The sequence below is a fragment of the Phyllopteryx taeniolatus genome, chromosome 7 (genome assembly GCF_024500385.1).
Source record: "Phyllopteryx taeniolatus isolate TA_2022b chromosome 7, UOR_Ptae_1.2, whole genome shotgun sequence".
NCBI classification, from domain to species: domain Eukaryota; kingdom Metazoa; phylum Chordata; class Actinopteri; order Syngnathiformes; family Syngnathidae; genus Phyllopteryx; species Phyllopteryx taeniolatus.
Genome location: NC_084508.1, coordinates 14,480,957 through 14,498,959, shown reverse-complemented (window position 1 = coordinate 14,498,959; position 18,003 = coordinate 14,480,957). Strand labels below are relative to the sequence as shown.

The window sequence follows — 18,003 nt, the reverse complement described above, 5'->3', positions numbered from 1 at the left end:
CCGGCATTACCAGATAACTAGCAACCCTTTATTGCTCAGTGACTGTTTTTCTCAATGTCTCAAAAGTGTTCTGTCAATTGACTGTCTGCTGTCGTACTAGAGCGGCTCCAACTACCGGAGACAAATTCCTTGTCTGTTTTTTGGACATACTTGGCAAATAAAGATGATTCTGATTCTGACAGATGGACATAGACAAATACAACACTCAGATTTATTTTACATGGCAGTTTAGCTGGCTGAGGTCTGCACAGTAGGTACTGAGTGACATTGACTTTATATATGATGTTTATACAAATGTTGAAACAACTCTAATGGTGACCAAAGACTTTGGCAGGACACAGTGTTTCTCCTCCTAATAACAGAAGTAACACTGACGCATTAAAGCTACTTGGCATGGAGAGCTGTGTTATGCATACTCATATACAGTATGTTGTTCTCCAATATGAGTTTCGGCCATGATATCGGGCTACAGTCGGGATCTCAAGAGTCACCTTATCTGCTGCAGACAAGCCAGGATATTATGGTAAACTCAAAGAACCCTGATGTCATCCTGATATTAAATAAGATCAGAGAAACCACAGAAACATGCCGCATTTGTAATGTATTCTCTTCATGCTCCATAATTCAATTTCAATCTCCCTCTTGTGAAATGATTGACTGTGCCACCGTAGAGCCCTTTAATTGGCACGGTGTTAAAACAATGACACAGCATAGAGGACGGTCATTCAATTCTGATTATTTTTTTTTAAAATAGAACTTTTCACGTCAGCGCTGCATTCTCATGCTGTCATCTGAGAAGTAATCAGTCTGACCTATCTGCTCAGTGGCTTGTTGATGCAGGTCATCGAATACAGAACACACACCTAAACCCACACAAACACACAAAAATATAATTGACATGACTGTGGTCATATTCCTTTGGTCCAGTTACACAAGCTGAAAATGAGCAACAGTCTGTGTGCCTCTTTTCTGTGGGAGTTGTATGCCTGCTGATTTGAGGTCGACGCTCTAACCAGTCTCCACCGTGCCGCCATTAGGAATTGGTATTTGACAGTTTTTATTTATTTATTTTTAATTAAGTACACATGGCAGAAGGCAGCAGAGTGGAATAGAGGTTCGCATTTCTGCCTCACAGTTCTGAGGGTCAGGGTTTGACATTCAGCCTCAATTTATAAATACTGGGAGTCTCCCTCCCTTTGCCTCCTGCCCCGTTGCTGTGGCAACAAACGGAGAGCGTCGGCTGCTCTGTGCAAGAATGGAAAGGAAGATGGAGGAGAACCCCGTGAGAGACGCCGAGACTGGTGTGTAAATATTAGCCTCCTTACCTACTTCGCTCTCTCGTCGCAGTTGTTTTCACAAACAGAGGTGCTCGCGGGCGACCATGATCCTCTACGCGTTTCCTCATCACGACGTGCCTTCACAGTAGCGTGCTAATAAACCTTTTGAGCTAGCAGGCGCACAGATGTAAACAAGAGTAATGTCACCTGCATGCTGGAAGCTAGTTTTGCTGCAATCCACTAGCCACGATAAAGTCGCCGAGAACACACACACCGCGAGTATAGATTAGCATACATTCTGCTTTTTAATAGATATTCGCTTCACTAGAGCAGGTTTGTTAGTCGTGGGATAGCCCTAGCTAGGTTAGCTGATACCTTAATTAGCTCAGCGTGTCAAGTGCTGTACTTGTTGCTAGGCAGATTTTCGCGTGACCTCACATCGGGAAAGGGAGATCATGTTCAAGACAACACGTGTTTTAACCTTTGGCAACCCCGAGCCAGTACGACTTTAATTACAATAAATACAATAAGTGCTGACTTCTCAGTTCTATTGTGCTCTAAAATGTTAATTTAGGTGCGATATAACCACCATTTTCCACAATGCTGTTAGAAATGAAGAGTTCACCATCATCATCATCATTATAATATTTATTTATTTATAAGTTTCTGTCAAAGTGCAGTACAGATGAGTAAAAACAAGTACAGGTACAAATTTAAATCAAACATGTTTAAAACAAAATACAAAGTGTTTCATAAATGAGACAGTAAAGACAATTTTGTAAATAAAAACAACACTGATTAAAAACACAACACGCACTTAAAACAGGGCACCACCTATGAATTAAAGTGTGTCGAAAGGAAGACCATTCCACAAAGCTGGTGGCTCAAAAGCCTTATTCACCAAACAGCTTCTTACTGACTTTTGGGACAGTTAGATGGCTGCTCCCCTCCGAGCACAGCGACCACGTGGGAACCTAAATATCCAAAAGGTCCATCAAATATACCAGTGCTAAACCATTTAAAATCTTAAAAGTTAAAAGCAGCACCTTAAAATCTGCTCTAAAATGAACAGGGAGCCAGTGGAGGGAGGTCAATACTGAGGTAATATGGTCATACCTCGATGACCCAGTTAAAACCGCAGCCACCACATTTTGGACAAGCTGTAGACCTCGAAAACGTCTTTTGGAGCAAACCTGATTAGAGAGCATTGCAATATTCCAGCTTGGATGTAAATTTTTGGGGGATTTTATTTACATAATATACATCCCATTTTTTTATTTTTTAAATTTTTTAAAATTGTATTTTAAAATTTGTTTTGGGGGGGCAATCAAGCAGTTTGAGTCCAATTAATAGCTTGAAATGGTACACACTAAGATTGGTGAAGTGCAAGAGGTAAAGGGAAAAACAAAAAACAAACTAAAAAACAAAACAGGTAAGGTTACTCAAAACTGAAAAGTAACATACCTTTCAGATTTATAGAAAAAGGTACAGTATCCAGACTTTAACCCCATCGAGCTGGTTTGGGATGAACTAGACGAAAAGGTGAAAGCAAAGCAACCTATAAGTGCCACAAATTTATGGGAATCTTTGGGAAGATCTTTCTGAAGAATATTTGATTTCCATTGTCAAAACAATGTCACAAGTTTGTTCAGCTGTTATATCTACCCAAGATAGCTAGTTTAATGAGTCAAAGGTTTGTAATACATTTTTGTGTATAGATTGGTTCCATAATTTGGTTTGTAACTTGAATTGTTTGTTTGTTTTATGGTTTTATTTGACAGTACAATCAGACATTGAACTACATGAATTTCAATTAAAAAAAGGAAAAATTGGGGTGTTCTAAAACTTTTGACCCATAGTGTAATTTAATAAACTTCATTAAGGACCAGCAGTTCCATAGAAGACAATACAAAAATACTGTACATACAGTACAGGAAATGGATAGATGGGTTTATGCTCTAAAAATTACAGTATAGGTGGTGTTCGATTTTATAACGAGTATTTGTTTTCTGCCATGTTGGTGTTCAAGACCGGAAGGATAAGTTAGGCTTGAAATGGAAATACTAGTAGAATGATTTGTGTTCATATTTGTTTTGTAATTTTTTTCCCCACGTAAACATAATCAGTTAATATCAGCTGTCTTATGCATTTTCCCATCTCCATCGATGTGCTAAGATTAGGGTTAAAAAGTTGACAGAGTATAGAGAAACTTTGGACATGATGCAATGCCAAAGTGGCTGATGCCTACACAATTCAAACATCTCTAGCTGGCTAACAGTATGCAAAGAGAAGTGGAAACCCCCCCAAAAATGTTTAATTTAATGACCCAGAATAGTTTGCTGCTTGGCTGACTTTAGCGAAAACAGACTTTGCCTAACATTACCCTCAAGGCTATATACCGGTTAGCATGGTGGGAGTCATCTGCCATTCACATAATCAAATAATCCTACATGTCTGACATGTATGTATGTTTAATATAATACCACGGCAACAATTGACCGATAGCTAACGAAAGATGTATTTTAAAAATCTGTCACTTAAAACACATTCACTGCCATTGACGGCCTTAGAAGTCAAATATCCATGTTAACTGGGAGGGCTGGCAGTGAATGAGTTTTAAGAGTACTGAAGTAAAATGTAAACATTGAAAATGGATGTAGATACTGTATGTGCAGAATGTAACATGTTTTCTAATGATGCTCAGCATTAAAGCGTACCTTCAATTAAGTGTTCAGAATATACGTGGATGTACAGGTATGGACTGGATATCTGGTCCGAGTGAGATCAGCTCAGCTGATTCATGAAAGCCACAAGCCCTCCCACCTTTAATGTTGCAGCCAAACACTGCCCAGAAATTCACCATCTAAACGACACATACAGGTGTAGATCAAGTTTCTCAAAAGTGCTTTAAAACTGTGTAACCCTAGACTAACAAACAGTTGGCTGGCAGTATACAGTGGTGTGCATAATGCTCTGACCAATGAGACGTTGACATTTGAGGAACACATCGAATTTATTTTTTACCATGTTTGCCTGAACATAACAGTTGCTACATTGTCGGTGAATGTCCTTGTCATCTGACAAATCATCGGAAATAAAGTGGCCAAGGTATTTTACCTCATTACATACATCAAGGCAAAGTTTTATCCACATCTAGATTTTATTCTTCTGTTGGCAGTGAATGTGATCTTGTGTGGTTGTCATTCTCATTGAACGGATGCTTTTATTGATGTGTTTTACAAGGGTAAAAAAAACAAACATTACTTTTCTTCGTTGCAATCGTAAAGGACGTTTGACTTGCGGGTGTTGAATTCCTGCAAGATGGACGAAATGGAAAATTCAAATCCGTACTGGCAACAGATGTTACATTGTAATGTGAACTAGTGGGACTAAATTATGTTTTTATGTAACAAGGATTGAAGGAGCGTGTTTGCTCGCTAAATGTCGCTAACACGACCTGCAAACGAGTTACCTCCATCTCCATATCATCCGGAGGGAGCTCCGAATGAAGCTCGGCTGCTTACTCATCTGAAGAGTCCAGATCGCATTTACTCAAATCCTGGTCGGCAGACGATCAACCGGCAAGTGGCCATTTGGCCCGGCATTTTGCACGATAGCTTTGCTACAAAGCGATCGGAGTGTCATTCTGGCTCGACGCGTCATCCTTTATTCCGCCGCATGATCTAAGGCGTCATTCCTGTCGGTCGCAGGAATATTTTTCTTGGCTTGGCACAATAAATTACGTGTACCAAAAGCTTTTTTGTTAAATTTGTTTCATTTTGTCTTTTCTCTTTTCTGCCATTATGTTTGCCTTCTCTCATTGTCTCTTGGACCCCGCTGGCCCGCCCCCTCCTTCTTCTTCTTCCTCGTCTTCCTCTGCTTCCTCTGAGGGAGGGATGTTTACCACAAGGCATTGTTGCCCTCTACAGGGTGCCAATCCTCATTGCAGTTATCCAGAGGCTCGGCGAACACACATAAACTGCACAAGACCCTCCCCCACACATCTCCGTTAAAAAACGCCATTGACGTCTTTAGACGTTTGCTCAATTTGCTCACCAATTTACTTAGCCCATGTGAAATCTGGGCCTGTTTAGGTTTAATTGTTCTGCCTGTCGATGTACATCACTGGCATAGATATCTGAACAAAGACCGTATTGAAAATTAGATTGAAGATTGAAGAACAAGAAGGATTGATTGAAAAGTAGTATTCACATAATGTGAATAAATACAAATTTTCGGACCAATTAAGTGAAATGGGAAAATTTCCCGTGTCACACCTGATCTCTCAGGGCACACTAATGTGCTGCGGCACAGTGTCTGGGAATCACTGACTGCAGAGCCAGACCAAACGCGACTTTAGTTAGCGTCATAAGAGGTGCAAAATAGTAGAAACATCTCACAGTATGAGCCAGTGACATAATTTCAAATGCAGTTCTCAAAATAGATGAGTACGCCCCTTTCGAAAATTTTAATTAGTATGCATCTCTCAGACATTTGAGGATTAGACTGGACTGAATTGATTTTAAAAAAAAAATAAAATAAAAAAAAAAAAAAGAAACACTAAAATGTATGTGTATATATATATATATATTTTTTTTAGTGTTTTGTTTTGGTGTGTACTCATGTTTGCACTGCATATTGTTAAACGAACACCTCTGACTGTGTCAAACAAAACTAAACATATTTACCTCTGTAAAGGTATTAATTTAACTTTTGTTATGGATCTTATTAGAGTACCACAGGTGCAGTCTTTGTCTTTTAAATTCATCCTTGTTCACACACATTAATGCAGCTTATTTTAATACAGTAATGTATTTTCTTCTATAATGAATGTGTAGGCAATGAAGCTGGAGGTGAGGAGGCCTTGGTGGGTAATGTCAACAAGCTGACAGTGACCGCACCAGGGTACTCAGGATCTCCAAGAAAAGGACATCTGGTTTTTGATGCTTGCTTCGAGAGTGGTGAGTAGCGCACTATAGTTTAGCACCACTCAGTGGTCTTCTCATTCATATGGGATATTATGTTGTTTGTGGTTGTTGACAATTTGATATCACAGATATCCAATGAATTGACATAGTGAGTATGGCTGATTTTATGTATGACAAATTTGACCCAACTTTGACTGAATCATGTTTTGTTTCCAATTTTATCAAAATCCAATAAGATTGACTGCTAACATCAGCCTTTAGCCACAACTTGTAATACACGCTCCTTGTTTGTTGTTCAAGCAATTAGGGTATTGAGTGTGTTTTATTGCTTTAACATATTAATGTTAGTCACCTTCTTTTTACACTTGTATGACAGGTAAGACATTAAAATGTCAAAGGTTTTTTAGTGACGATAGACTGAATTACATTTTGTCATTTCTCCTGGGGAAAGTATTTTGAAACGTTAACAATTCAGTCATGCTAATGGTTTGTGTTGGAGTTTGGCGGTTCCAAATCAATATTAAATACTGCAGCATCAAGTTTTATTCTATAGCACTGAAAGCATCCCACACCTAATGCAGGTGGAACAATCATTACATGCTTATCTAATATATTTGACTGCAGTTCTCAAATGTTTGCCTTGCTGAATTGGCTGCCTATTCAAACTAGAGCTGACAGTGAGGTTTTCATTTCATTTTAAAAAAAATGTGCATGTATTAGCACAATCTTATTTGCTCAACCTCATGTCCCAGCCCACAAACTCTTTTCATTAAATGTATTGTATTTACATGCTCTGACATTTCCTGTTAGTAGAGTTCTCATCTACACATACACCACCTTTTGTGTTGATCATGTTTTCCCACTCTCATTAGCCAGGAGACAGAACAATAATACTGACAATCTGTAGACAGTTCACTGATCCCTGCCAATGATATTCAGTAGCTGATAGTTATGGTAACTAAAACCCCAGACATACTGTATATAATACATGTGTATGGGGAACTGTGTTCAAATTTATATCAGCATTAGGATTCCTTTTTTTTTTTCTACCCCCAACTTTTGCCTATTTCCACTAATGACATGTTAGAGGAGCTTAGACATTGATTAATGGGCATTGAGCTACCACATTGAGATCAGCTAACATACATAACGTCTCCGGCTCCGGATGCATCCCCTGAATGATTTATTGAATTGATATTAATATCTCTCCGGTAAATGCATTGCTAAAGTTAGAATGGGGGATGAGTTGATGTTTGCTAGCCTGTATCAAATGAAAGGGGTATCTTGTTTCATTAAAAAGATTTTTTCAGGTTTTCTTTTGACATGAGTCTTGATTTTACTTTTGTTTAATGTCAGCGTGATATGTGTTTTTAAAAAACAACAACCATACATTGTGTTGTTCACACAAACTCAAAGTGCTGTTTTGATCAGTTACCTATCCAAGTAAATTTTCCCATAGTGTAATTAAGTGTCCCATATACATGACACATACTGCAGAAGATAATCATCAGTCGTTCAGGTTGGCTGCTTGTTGGTATGACAACATCATGTTGGAGTGTAAAAACAAATTTTTGAACACTGGATTCAATAAATGATTTTTGAAAACATTTGCTTTTTATTGTACAACACTCATGTCCAAGGACAGAGGACTTGCAAATGCTCAAGTATGTCTCAAAAGGGCAGCTAAGTGTACGTTTATTATAACTAGCCAGGTCACCTGACTCCCATAACTCAAATTCTCTTCCAAATATACCCAGGGTAGAATATTAAACAAACAAAAAAAAGGCATAATGGACAGCCAGCAACGGATGCCTTTTTTAAATGTTTTAACCGTTTTCGTAGCTCATTGTGAATAGGGGATTACAATTTTAAATCTGTGGTGGCTATAGGTGCACATTTTATAGGTTTCAACACATTTTGTCTGTTGTCTAGGGACCATGACGGTCTTTACAATATCACCCAACAATCCTACAAACAGCTGTAGTTATATTTCAATTTTGGATCAAATTCTCTGACAGACCGACAAAACGGACCTAAAATTTTTCTCATGGCCAGTGATTGATGTCTGTTCACCCATTACCAAATGTCATAAGTTATGGATTGGTTTATAGGAACAGTTGAGACAAACATTACCTCTCAATAAACCCAAAGCCTTTTTTTAAGGAGCGCAAAATACTGTTTTCTATTAAGACCAATATATTACTGCAGTCTTGTATTCATGAATACATAACCAAGACTAAGTCAATGCCAAAACTTGAAACAAAACCAAAAGCAAGAATAAATCAATCAATCAATCAATCAATCAATGTTATTTATATAGCACACGTACATTTTATAAAATGAAACCCATGGTGTTTCACAAAGATAAAAAAAGACAATTAAAATAGCAGGAAATATACAAAAACCCACTTCTCCCATCCCCACATATAAAAGCAAACACACCCATTTGAACACTCATGCGCGCGCATCCACACACACATGCGCGCGCATGCACACACACGCGCGCACACACACACACACACACACACACACACACACACACACACGCACACGCACACACGCACACAGCACCTATTGACTAATAGTGTATAGACCTGGCAAGGCACTGAGAATCCTGGGCAAGGAAAGACAATCATGTGGGAACTATCCACACTGAGAGGTGCCACAGAGGATGCCACCACAGAGACCACCAAGACCAGGGTAGACCGGGGAGGACTCCCCACATTGAGCAGAGAACCCCAGAGCCCGCAGTCCGGGGAAACTGCTGGATGACATCCCTGCAGGCAGACTGAATGCACCTCCCAGCGCGCAGGCTCCAATTAGAAGACACTGGAGTAAATTACAAAGACTAATTCTGAGACTGAATCAAGAACAAGAGCAAGACAGGTTGAGACCAAGCCAAGACCATAGCTAAGGGTTGTATGACAACATTTCTAGAAATCTACAAATGTGTGAAGAAAATGACATGAATATATTAGTAAAATATTGTGAACTACTGGTTAGCACATCTGCCTCACAATCGAGAGACTTCGGGTACTAAAGCTTCCTCCTACATTCATAAAACATGTATGTTCGGTTAATTGAAGATTGTAAATTTTCCATAGGTTTGAATGTGAGTGGCTTTTTCTTTATATGTACCCTGTGAGCGGCACGGTGGACGACTGGTTAGAGCGTCAGCCTCACAGTTTTGAGGAGCGGGGTTCAATCCCCGGCCCCGCCTGTGTGGAGTTTGCATGTTCTCCCTGTGCCTGCGTGGGTTATCTCCGGGCACTGCGGTTTCCTCCCACATCCCAAAAACATGCAAGGTAGGTTGATTGAAAACTCCAAATTGCCCGTAGGTGTGGATGTGAGTGCGAATGGTTGTTTGTTTGTGTGCCCTGCGATTGGCTGGCAACCAGTTCAGGGTGTACCCCGCCTCCTGCACGATGATAGCTGGGATAGGCTACAGCACGCCCACGACCCTAGTGAGGAGAAACGGCTCAGAAAATGGATGGATGGATGGATGTACCCTATGATTGACTGGTGACCAGTTTAATCTTGCTTCTTGCCCGCAGTCGCTGGGATCGGCTTCACCTCATCAGCAACCCTTATGAGGATAAGCAGTATAGAAAGATGGATGGTATTTTCAAAATGATCTTTTAACACTTTATTATAAGCTTTGCAAATAATTTCTCTTTGACCAGTCTGTGCAGTCTTGGTCTTGAGTAGTCTTAAACATAAATCCAGAGCCCCTTCTGTCTTGAGTAAAGCCGAGTTTAAATACAGTTGAATCCAAGATGACACCCAGCCCCCCCAAAAGTGATAGCGACTTTGCATTTGCATTATGTATTAAGTCCCACTGCATTCCCTGTCTATCAGTTTTATATTCATTTTTTATTTGTGTAAAATCTTGCCCTCTGTTGCATGTTTTAAAAAAATGTGTGCTCAGAAAATTTTATTTTCTCTAAAAATCAGTAGGGATAGTAGCAAACACTACCTCTGCAACTATCAAGTGCATCATATGTCAATGTCATACATGGAGATTTAATTTTGAGTTGGTTTAACAAAATAACATCCAATGTTTAGGCACTTGTCATGTAAGCTATTTGCCAAAGGAATGAAATTCAATTTACATTTAGACGAGGCTAAATTCACATTGTTGTCAGCCATATGCTTATCAAGCCACTGATGGACTACTCATTTACATATGGTGGGTGTCTCAACCAATAGGTCATTTCAAGGCATGGAATGCTTTAGATGGCAAATATATGATAATTGTAACTGCATTCTTCAACTTGACATATTTTCAGATTTGCTGTTGCAGATCGATATTTATGTCACTTTAGAAAATGCAAAGCAGGGGATAAACTTTGTTAAGATGCAAATATAAAATAATTGTCTATTGTTATGTGTATGGGTATTGTGTCATGATGCAAAGATTCCTAAAAGTGATATGAAAACCTTAATTATTTTTAGTGAATTCCAAATGACATTCTTATCTTGACTTGTCACATTTGTTCCCCCGCACACTCAAACTGTTTACATTTTCGTCTAAGTCTCGAATTCTTTTGTGAATGCCTCCTCTCGATGTTGCTGACTAAAGTGCCATCTGTTTTAACAAAGGATGACACTGACAGAGCAGGGTTATTGTTTTCCTGCACCTCTGGACTTTGCAGATATAATTAAACACTTGCTGATTAGTCTGACTGCAGCATGCTGTCAGTGACTTGTTTAGTCAAAGAAATTCCCCAGGGGTGACAAATGTTTAATGGGGCCCATTGATAGGCACCTCGCATAGACTCATCTGTTTTTACAATCGATTCACTCAATAGAATCTAACTTATACGGCCGGATAGGGAACACACATGCACACACTATTTTCTTTATGTTGCGCTTCAATAACGAGTCCAGGCCTATTGAGTAAAGAGATTTACTCGTCTATGTTGCAAACCTGTGTAATGGCGTTCTTTGAGTCACTCACTGAGAAAACGCAGACAAAATTGTGTTGATCACATTCACACCCAAAACATAATGGACTCTCTCATGGCCCATGCTATATCCTCCATCAAATTTAGTAAGAATTTACCTACTAGCTGTTCATAATCCTGTTGATAGTTGACAGATAGGAACATGGTTACAGTGTTAAAAAAAAGTTATTCTCATTTTGAATAACTTAGTTTTTGGAGTGGAGGTGGTTGTTACTGCCACGCTCGCAGCATGTGTGCATTAATATTTATAATGTACATGACAATCATTTGTCACTCATGTACAGACATCTCAGAATCCACACCCACAACAAGAGATTAAAAAGACCGCACCCCTAATCTCCCTTGTGTCTGAATCTAACACATTCATATAAATATACATTATTCGGTTTTTAGCATCACCAAGTCTCCTTTGGGTATACAACTGTTTAATACTGTCAGATTTAAACTGACACACTTAGATTTGACTCCCTTTTGGGGTAATATATTTAAATAATTTTTTTATAATCACAGAAAAATAGCAATACAGTGTAAACTCTAAGATTGAACACAGTCCATTCCAGAGGTTGAGCAACCTCCTCCGATTTGTTAGAATTTTTAAAGAAAATAATGGAAGGAGAAATTATTTATTCCAGGGTCAAACTGTCAGCTGTCCCCATCATAAAACCTTTAATTTAGCAGGCAGTTTTTAAGTAACATTTTAACATTCCTACAATGGTCATGTAAGTGTAAAAATACTGTAAATTAATCACTTTCAAAGGGGGAGTTTGCAGTTATAAAACTGCTCGCAAGATGAAAATGTATCCTCACTTCACTAAACCCTCCCCCCCAAATCTTTGACCAGAGCTGAACTGCTCACTGATGTTCAGAAGCGCGATTTTCAATCATGGCCATTCATTATGGCATGTAATTAGGTAAGTGTGTAGTTTTGATAAATATTCACAGACAACGCTGTTCAGCTGTAACAAAATAGCATTGCTACCAATGCTAAAATGGCATTAGCCATTTTAGCATGCATTGCAAGCCGAGGTTAGCCACGGATGCTACGTTGGTATCATGATTTATTTGTAATAAAGTGTTACTATAACACAAAATGTTTTCGGTTTGAAATAGTGATGCACCAAATTTTTGTTTTCGAACCGAATGACTTTTGTCACCGAAACAAAATAGCTGAGACAGGATGTTGTTATGACACAAGCAAAAACTGTGGCCAGCTTGCAGTTTTGCACACTATATTGTAAAAAACAAACCCCCCCAAATAAACCTCAAAACAGCGCAGCCACATTGAACAGTTGCCCCAACCACTCTGCTTTCCGCTGTTCGTATCGGCGAATGCTTTTTGCACACCTGTGAGCTACAGCTAATGCGGCTAGATACGATGCCAAGCCGAGGAGGAGTCACTAACCATCGCCTCCAAGGCAGCGAAAAAGCTACACTTGGCATGTATTGTTATTACGAAGGGAGGATGAGGAGTAATTACCATGTTAATTGCTAAGCTATCATGACATGAAGTTGAAGAACACCAAAATAAGTGATTGGGTGATACAGTACTCTTGTCACAGGTCTGGCTGGCACTGCGTTATAGCGGAGGGTAACCAACTTTGAAGAGGAAAATAGCAGGCAAATTAACAAGTGTCTCGATAAAATACTGTATGGTTGACATTCACAATAACTAACAAATTAGTACGTCATCGCTACGTCACATGAGAAAAGGGGCCTATAAGTACATTTATATAATAGATGTTTATAATCTAAGATAACCTTTATTAGTTGCACAAAGGGGAAATTTGCATCATCTCAGCAGCAATAGTGGATACAGGAAATACAAAAATAGCATGCAAGATAAGACATTTGGCTGGAACTCATCAGCCATTATAAGTTTGATGCAATACAAATAGTAAATATAGAAGCCATAAGTAACGATTATGATTTTAGAGTAATGCTTATGTTTTTCAATTGAACAGTCTAGAATTATTTTTTATCCTATCCTATGTTCTTGACATAATTTTAAAAATATGGAAATTCAGACAAATTGTTCTGGAAGTTGATTTCTATAGGTTGGCAGCTCTGCAGTCATAGCCATTAATGCAAGTTTACTAATAATTGGCATAGTAATTTCTTTCAGTTTTTTGATTTTCGACTGGCTATTTCTATTTCACTTCTGAATCCTCAGCTGCCTGATGTCCCGTAGTCTGCTTGTTTTTGCTAGTCTCATGCCCAGTTGTTAGCAAACGAGGGATGGGCATTTTTTCAAAAAAAATTTCCACAGGTGGATATTTCAACATAGACTGTGGGGGTGTGCCAGTGACCAGCTATGAGTCTGCCTACGAGTGAACGGCAAATGATTCACACCTTGTCTGCCACGCAGTCTGTCTCTGATTGGCTGTTATTTCTCAAGCGCGGTGTTTCTTAATCAAATTAGATGGGGCGAAAGTTTTTTTTTTCTTTTTTTTATTTATTTTTTTTTTTTTTACAGATCATCTTACTAATGTGACTACTGTCAGTTTTAGACTGACAGTTTTAACCAGTATTATTTTTTTCTGAAAACTGCAAACTTCCCATCCCATATTAAATGTGAAAGGAATAAAAACCTGTTTTAAGTTGAGTGATGAAAGAAAAAGTTGCATGAATGTGATTTGGGCCAAAGATACGACTCAGGCATATTACTTTTTAACATTCTTAATTGACACACAAGTGTAAAAAAGTACAACAAAACACTTTCTTAAGGTTGTTTAATTAACAGTGACTGCTCTTCACAATTCTATATGGCCTTGTTTTCATTAGATTCTTCTTACCACCCATTGTTGAGGCTGCTCCTTCTATTAAAGTCCATTTCACAGAAAAAGCAACCAAAATCAACACATGCGTGAAGTGTTAATGCTTTGCTGCTTGCATGAACTCAATGGTGACCAACCACAAAGAGTCCCACTTTAATGAATTCTCAGCATGTTACTAAACCAATGATAAACTGACAATCAATATCAATTGAACCAGGGTCAGTTGAAGGATGGTAACAAAAACAAAGTAATTATGGAGGAATTGAATACTGAGTGGTTCATGGGTGGTCTTGAGCTGGTATGAGTAAAAATGTGTTTCATCCTGTTAGGAGATATTTCGATATACAGTACGTCGGAGTGCCCAGTGAATCAGGTCACTGGTAGTTGAGTTTGTATTAATTTAAAGAGAAACATATTTGTTTAAAATCATACCATGTTCTCAAAATAAGTGGTTGGAAGAAAGTTTGACTTAATGTTGCACACATCTTTGTCTTGCATTGAGATTTAAGATTTTAAGATTTTAGTCACTGTATTTTAACCCTAATACAAATAGTCAAATATATCAAAATGTGTCAGTGTGCTTCTCTCTGCCGTTATCTATTCTTTTTCAACTTATTTATTTATTTATTTTTTTTAAATACCTGTAGCTGAGTGACCTTACATTGCGCTGACTCTTAAGGGCTTTCCAAGCGAAGATCCTGTCATCTGAATGTGAGGGCGTACTCCTGACATGTGATGTATTGAGTGGCACTCTCAGTCGCTCTGTCTCTCTAACATCTCCTTGGCAGCAGCAGCAGAGCAGCTTCACAGCTCAAATGACTACATTTCCTCCCCGCTCTTCACTTTTTACATTTTCCCCTTCTACTCTCTTTCTTTGAAGTCATGGGAGTTCTATAAAGATACATTTGAGATGAATTAGGCTCGTCAGTAAGACCGCTCCTTTTGAATGAAGCTATATTGGCCATTTGTTTTTATAAAGGTGTAGCTCTTTAGTGTTACACTGATCACATTTTTTAAATTTTTTTTTGGCTATTTATTCCGCTTATTCATTCTTAACTATATTATTCCCTATCATAACAGTTTGACTGGGCGCATCTCATGGAGCAATAAGGGTGACTAATACAATAATATTGGCTTTTGTAACCCATGCAATTAATAAAAAATATGGTTCATATTCAAGACTTGAATGTCAACAAAGTTAGTCTTACATTATTCAGTATGTAGTATTTTATTTATTGTTTGATACCTTAAACTTCACTGTTTTGGGTTGGGAAGACTAAATCTGCCTTTGCAACACAATTCAATTAATCAACATCAGAATTGCCATTTTTCATTTGTGCTCCTGCAAGTCCATCCATCCATCCATCCATTTTCTTTACCGCTTATCCTCACCAGGGTCGCGGGCTGCTGGAGCCTATACCAGCAATCTTCAGGTGGGAGGCGGGGTACACCCTGAACCGTCCATCCATCCATCCATTTTCAACACCGCTTATCCTGGTTAGGGTCGCGGGGTACTGGAGCCCATCCCAGCTGACTTCGGGCGAAAGGCAGACTGCACCCTGAACTGGTCGCCAGTGAGTCGCACGGCACATAGACACGGACAACCATTCGCACTCACATTCACACCCTCCTGCAAGTCATAGAAGATTTGTTTTACTGTTTCACATGGGTTTTTATAAGGCTTACTTGCTTTTTATCAGCACAATAGCAAGAAAAGCAGAATAAAGGCAAATGACACAGTGGAATAATCCTTCCTGACATTCCGACCTGTTGTATTGCGCCATGTCTAATCTAATCATTGAGTAAACACATTGGCTCAGTGGCGCTGAGAGGCCTGATCTGCCAGAAAGTAGCACAAAAAAAGCATAGTGTTATATAAGTTAATTGTTGATGGCACTGATAGGAGCAACACATTGTAGACCCAGCCAGCACCTCATCTTTGCAAAGGTCAGCAAATGCTAGCAGTCAGTTTTTAATGGACATTTACAGTAATCAAAAGGGATGATTAATTGTGATGTATCTAGGTGTGATGTGTTGCTGAAAAAGTTTAGGGTAAAAATTTTCAGACACGTGTAGCTATAATAAGAATAACACAATGCAAAGTCTGATTTGACTGCACAGATTCAATTCAATATTTTTTCTTCTTTGCATTATGGTCTTCCAACCATGATGTTAAAACTTTTCGCTGCTCTCTTTGATGAAGAAGATCTAAAGGGAATTTGTTAACTAGACTGTGCAATTCCAGAAATTGCGTGTGAATGCAGAAATGCTGATTTGAAATCATGTGCATATATCATGTGAAATCGTGTGAATGAGGTGAACACGCAGAAGTTGAATCGGTTGAGAAATAAGGAAACTGTAGCTAAATTTGTAAAAAGAAATCTGAATTTCGGGCTTTTATTTAGAAATTTTGTGAAATTTGGAGAATGGGAATCGTTCACAGGTTGGCTTGAATGAGCTCAACACATAGAAGTTGAAACTGTGCGAATCGGTTGAGAAATAAGGATATTGTGGCAAAATTTGTAAATAAATTTGAAATTTGGGCTTTTATTTTGACATTTTGTGAAATTTCGGGAATGGGAATTGTTCACAGGTTGGCTTGAATGAGCTGAACACGTTAAAACGGTGCGAATCGGTTGAGAAATGTTGAATCAGGAGTCAAAAATGTACAAACTGTCCTAATTTGGAAATGTTGTGGGTCAAAAAGTGAAAAATTTGGTGGCTGTGAATTTTTGGAATGTTGAAAATCGATCCCAAGGTGAATGGGAACGTTGAATGTGCCATTGGAAATGAATGGGCAATTTTTCGGCGCAAAAAATGGAATTGTGGGAAATGTGACAATGTTGCGGCTTAGATGAGTAATGCCACGCGAGTCGTGAATTTTTTGAACATGTTGAAGTTGGAACGGTGTGAATTGGATATAAAATGGCAAAGGAGTAGCCCGTCAAAAAACACGGTGGAATAATAAAAATAAAGATAAAAATAAAGGTAGAATAACATGTGTCACACAATTAGCAAAATTTGGGGAATGGGAGTTGTTCTCAGGATGGCTAGAATGAGCACGTAGAAGTTGGAATGGTTCGAATCGGTTGAGAAATAAGGAAACTGGCTAAATGTGTAAAAATGTAGAATTTCGGGCTTTTATTTTGAAAATTTGTGAAATTTGGGTACTCGGATATAAAATGGCGAAGGAGAGGCGTGTCAAAAAAGTGGGCGGAATAAAAATAATAAGCATAAAAATAAAGACAGAATAACGTGAATGCTCTGTTGAGCACACGATGATAAAATGATGAAAATTAAGGTAGAATAACAGAGCATTCACATAATTATGTCTCATAATCTCCGATATGCGTTGGTATAAAAAAGGATTTGTCTGTCATTGCTTGAATTTGATTTTATGATATGTTTTAGCTAATAATAAATGAATAATAAAACAAAAGTTTTTCCTGACTTCGTCAAACATTGTCGTCAGGATTTGTATTGGTATTAAGCACTGCCATTACTTAAATACTTAGTACAGTACTTAATTCCAACTATTAACAGTTTCACAATTAAACAATTATTATGCATTGCTTCACGATGAGTAACACAGGATGGAAAGTAATCTTGTGTCCACATCTGGCCACATACAGCGGCTTTTCGCACTAAATATATTTCCAAAGGTGCTATTGACATGAAAATTTCACCAGATGTTGGGAACAACCCAAGTAAGCCATACATAAAAATAAAGTAGATCAAGTAAACTCAGAAATTATAACCCCAATTCCAATGAAGTTGGGACGTTGTCCATCCATCCATCCTAGGGTCGCGGGCGTACTGGAGCCTATCCCAGCTATCATCGGGCGGGAGGCGGGGTACACCCTGAACTGGTTGCCAGCCAATTGCAGGGCACATACAAACAAACAACCATTCACACTCACATTCACACCTACGGGCAATTTAGAGTTGTCAGTTAACCTACCATGCATGTTTTGGGGATGTGGGAGGAAACCGGAGTGCCCGGAGAAATCCCACGTAGGCACGGGGAGAACATGCAAACTCCACACAGGCGGGGCCG

General features: G+C 38.7%; 2 protein-coding genes across 4 annotated transcripts in view; one reads left to right on the top strand and one right to left on the bottom strand.

Annotated features, from left to right (window-relative positions):
* The window catches only part of elavl4 (ELAV like neuron-specific RNA binding protein 4), a 123,499-nt gene extending 121,843 nt beyond the window's left edge, over window positions 1-1,656 (bottom strand). The window contains exon 1 of one of the 2 annotated variants that reach the window (XM_061778949.1): window positions 1,326-1,656. The gene's annotated coding sequence lies outside the window, so the exon portion shown is untranslated. The remainder of the gene's footprint in view (window positions 1-1,325) is intronic. The other variant, XM_061778954.1, reaches the window with a different exon arrangement.
* agbl4 (AGBL carboxypeptidase 4) overlaps window positions 1,094-18,003 on the top strand; it is a 364,986-nt gene continuing 348,076 nt past the window's right edge. The window contains exons 1-2 of one of the 2 annotated variants that reach the window (XM_061778956.1): window positions 1,094-1,301; window positions 6,116-6,238. In XM_061778956.1, coding sequence (XP_061634940.1) covers window positions 1,256-1,301; window positions 6,116-6,238 — 169 coding nt within the window. In that variant the 5' untranslated portion in view covers window positions 1,094-1,255. The remainder of the gene's footprint in view (window positions 1,302-6,115; window positions 6,239-18,003) is intronic. The other variant, XM_061778955.1, reaches the window with a different exon arrangement.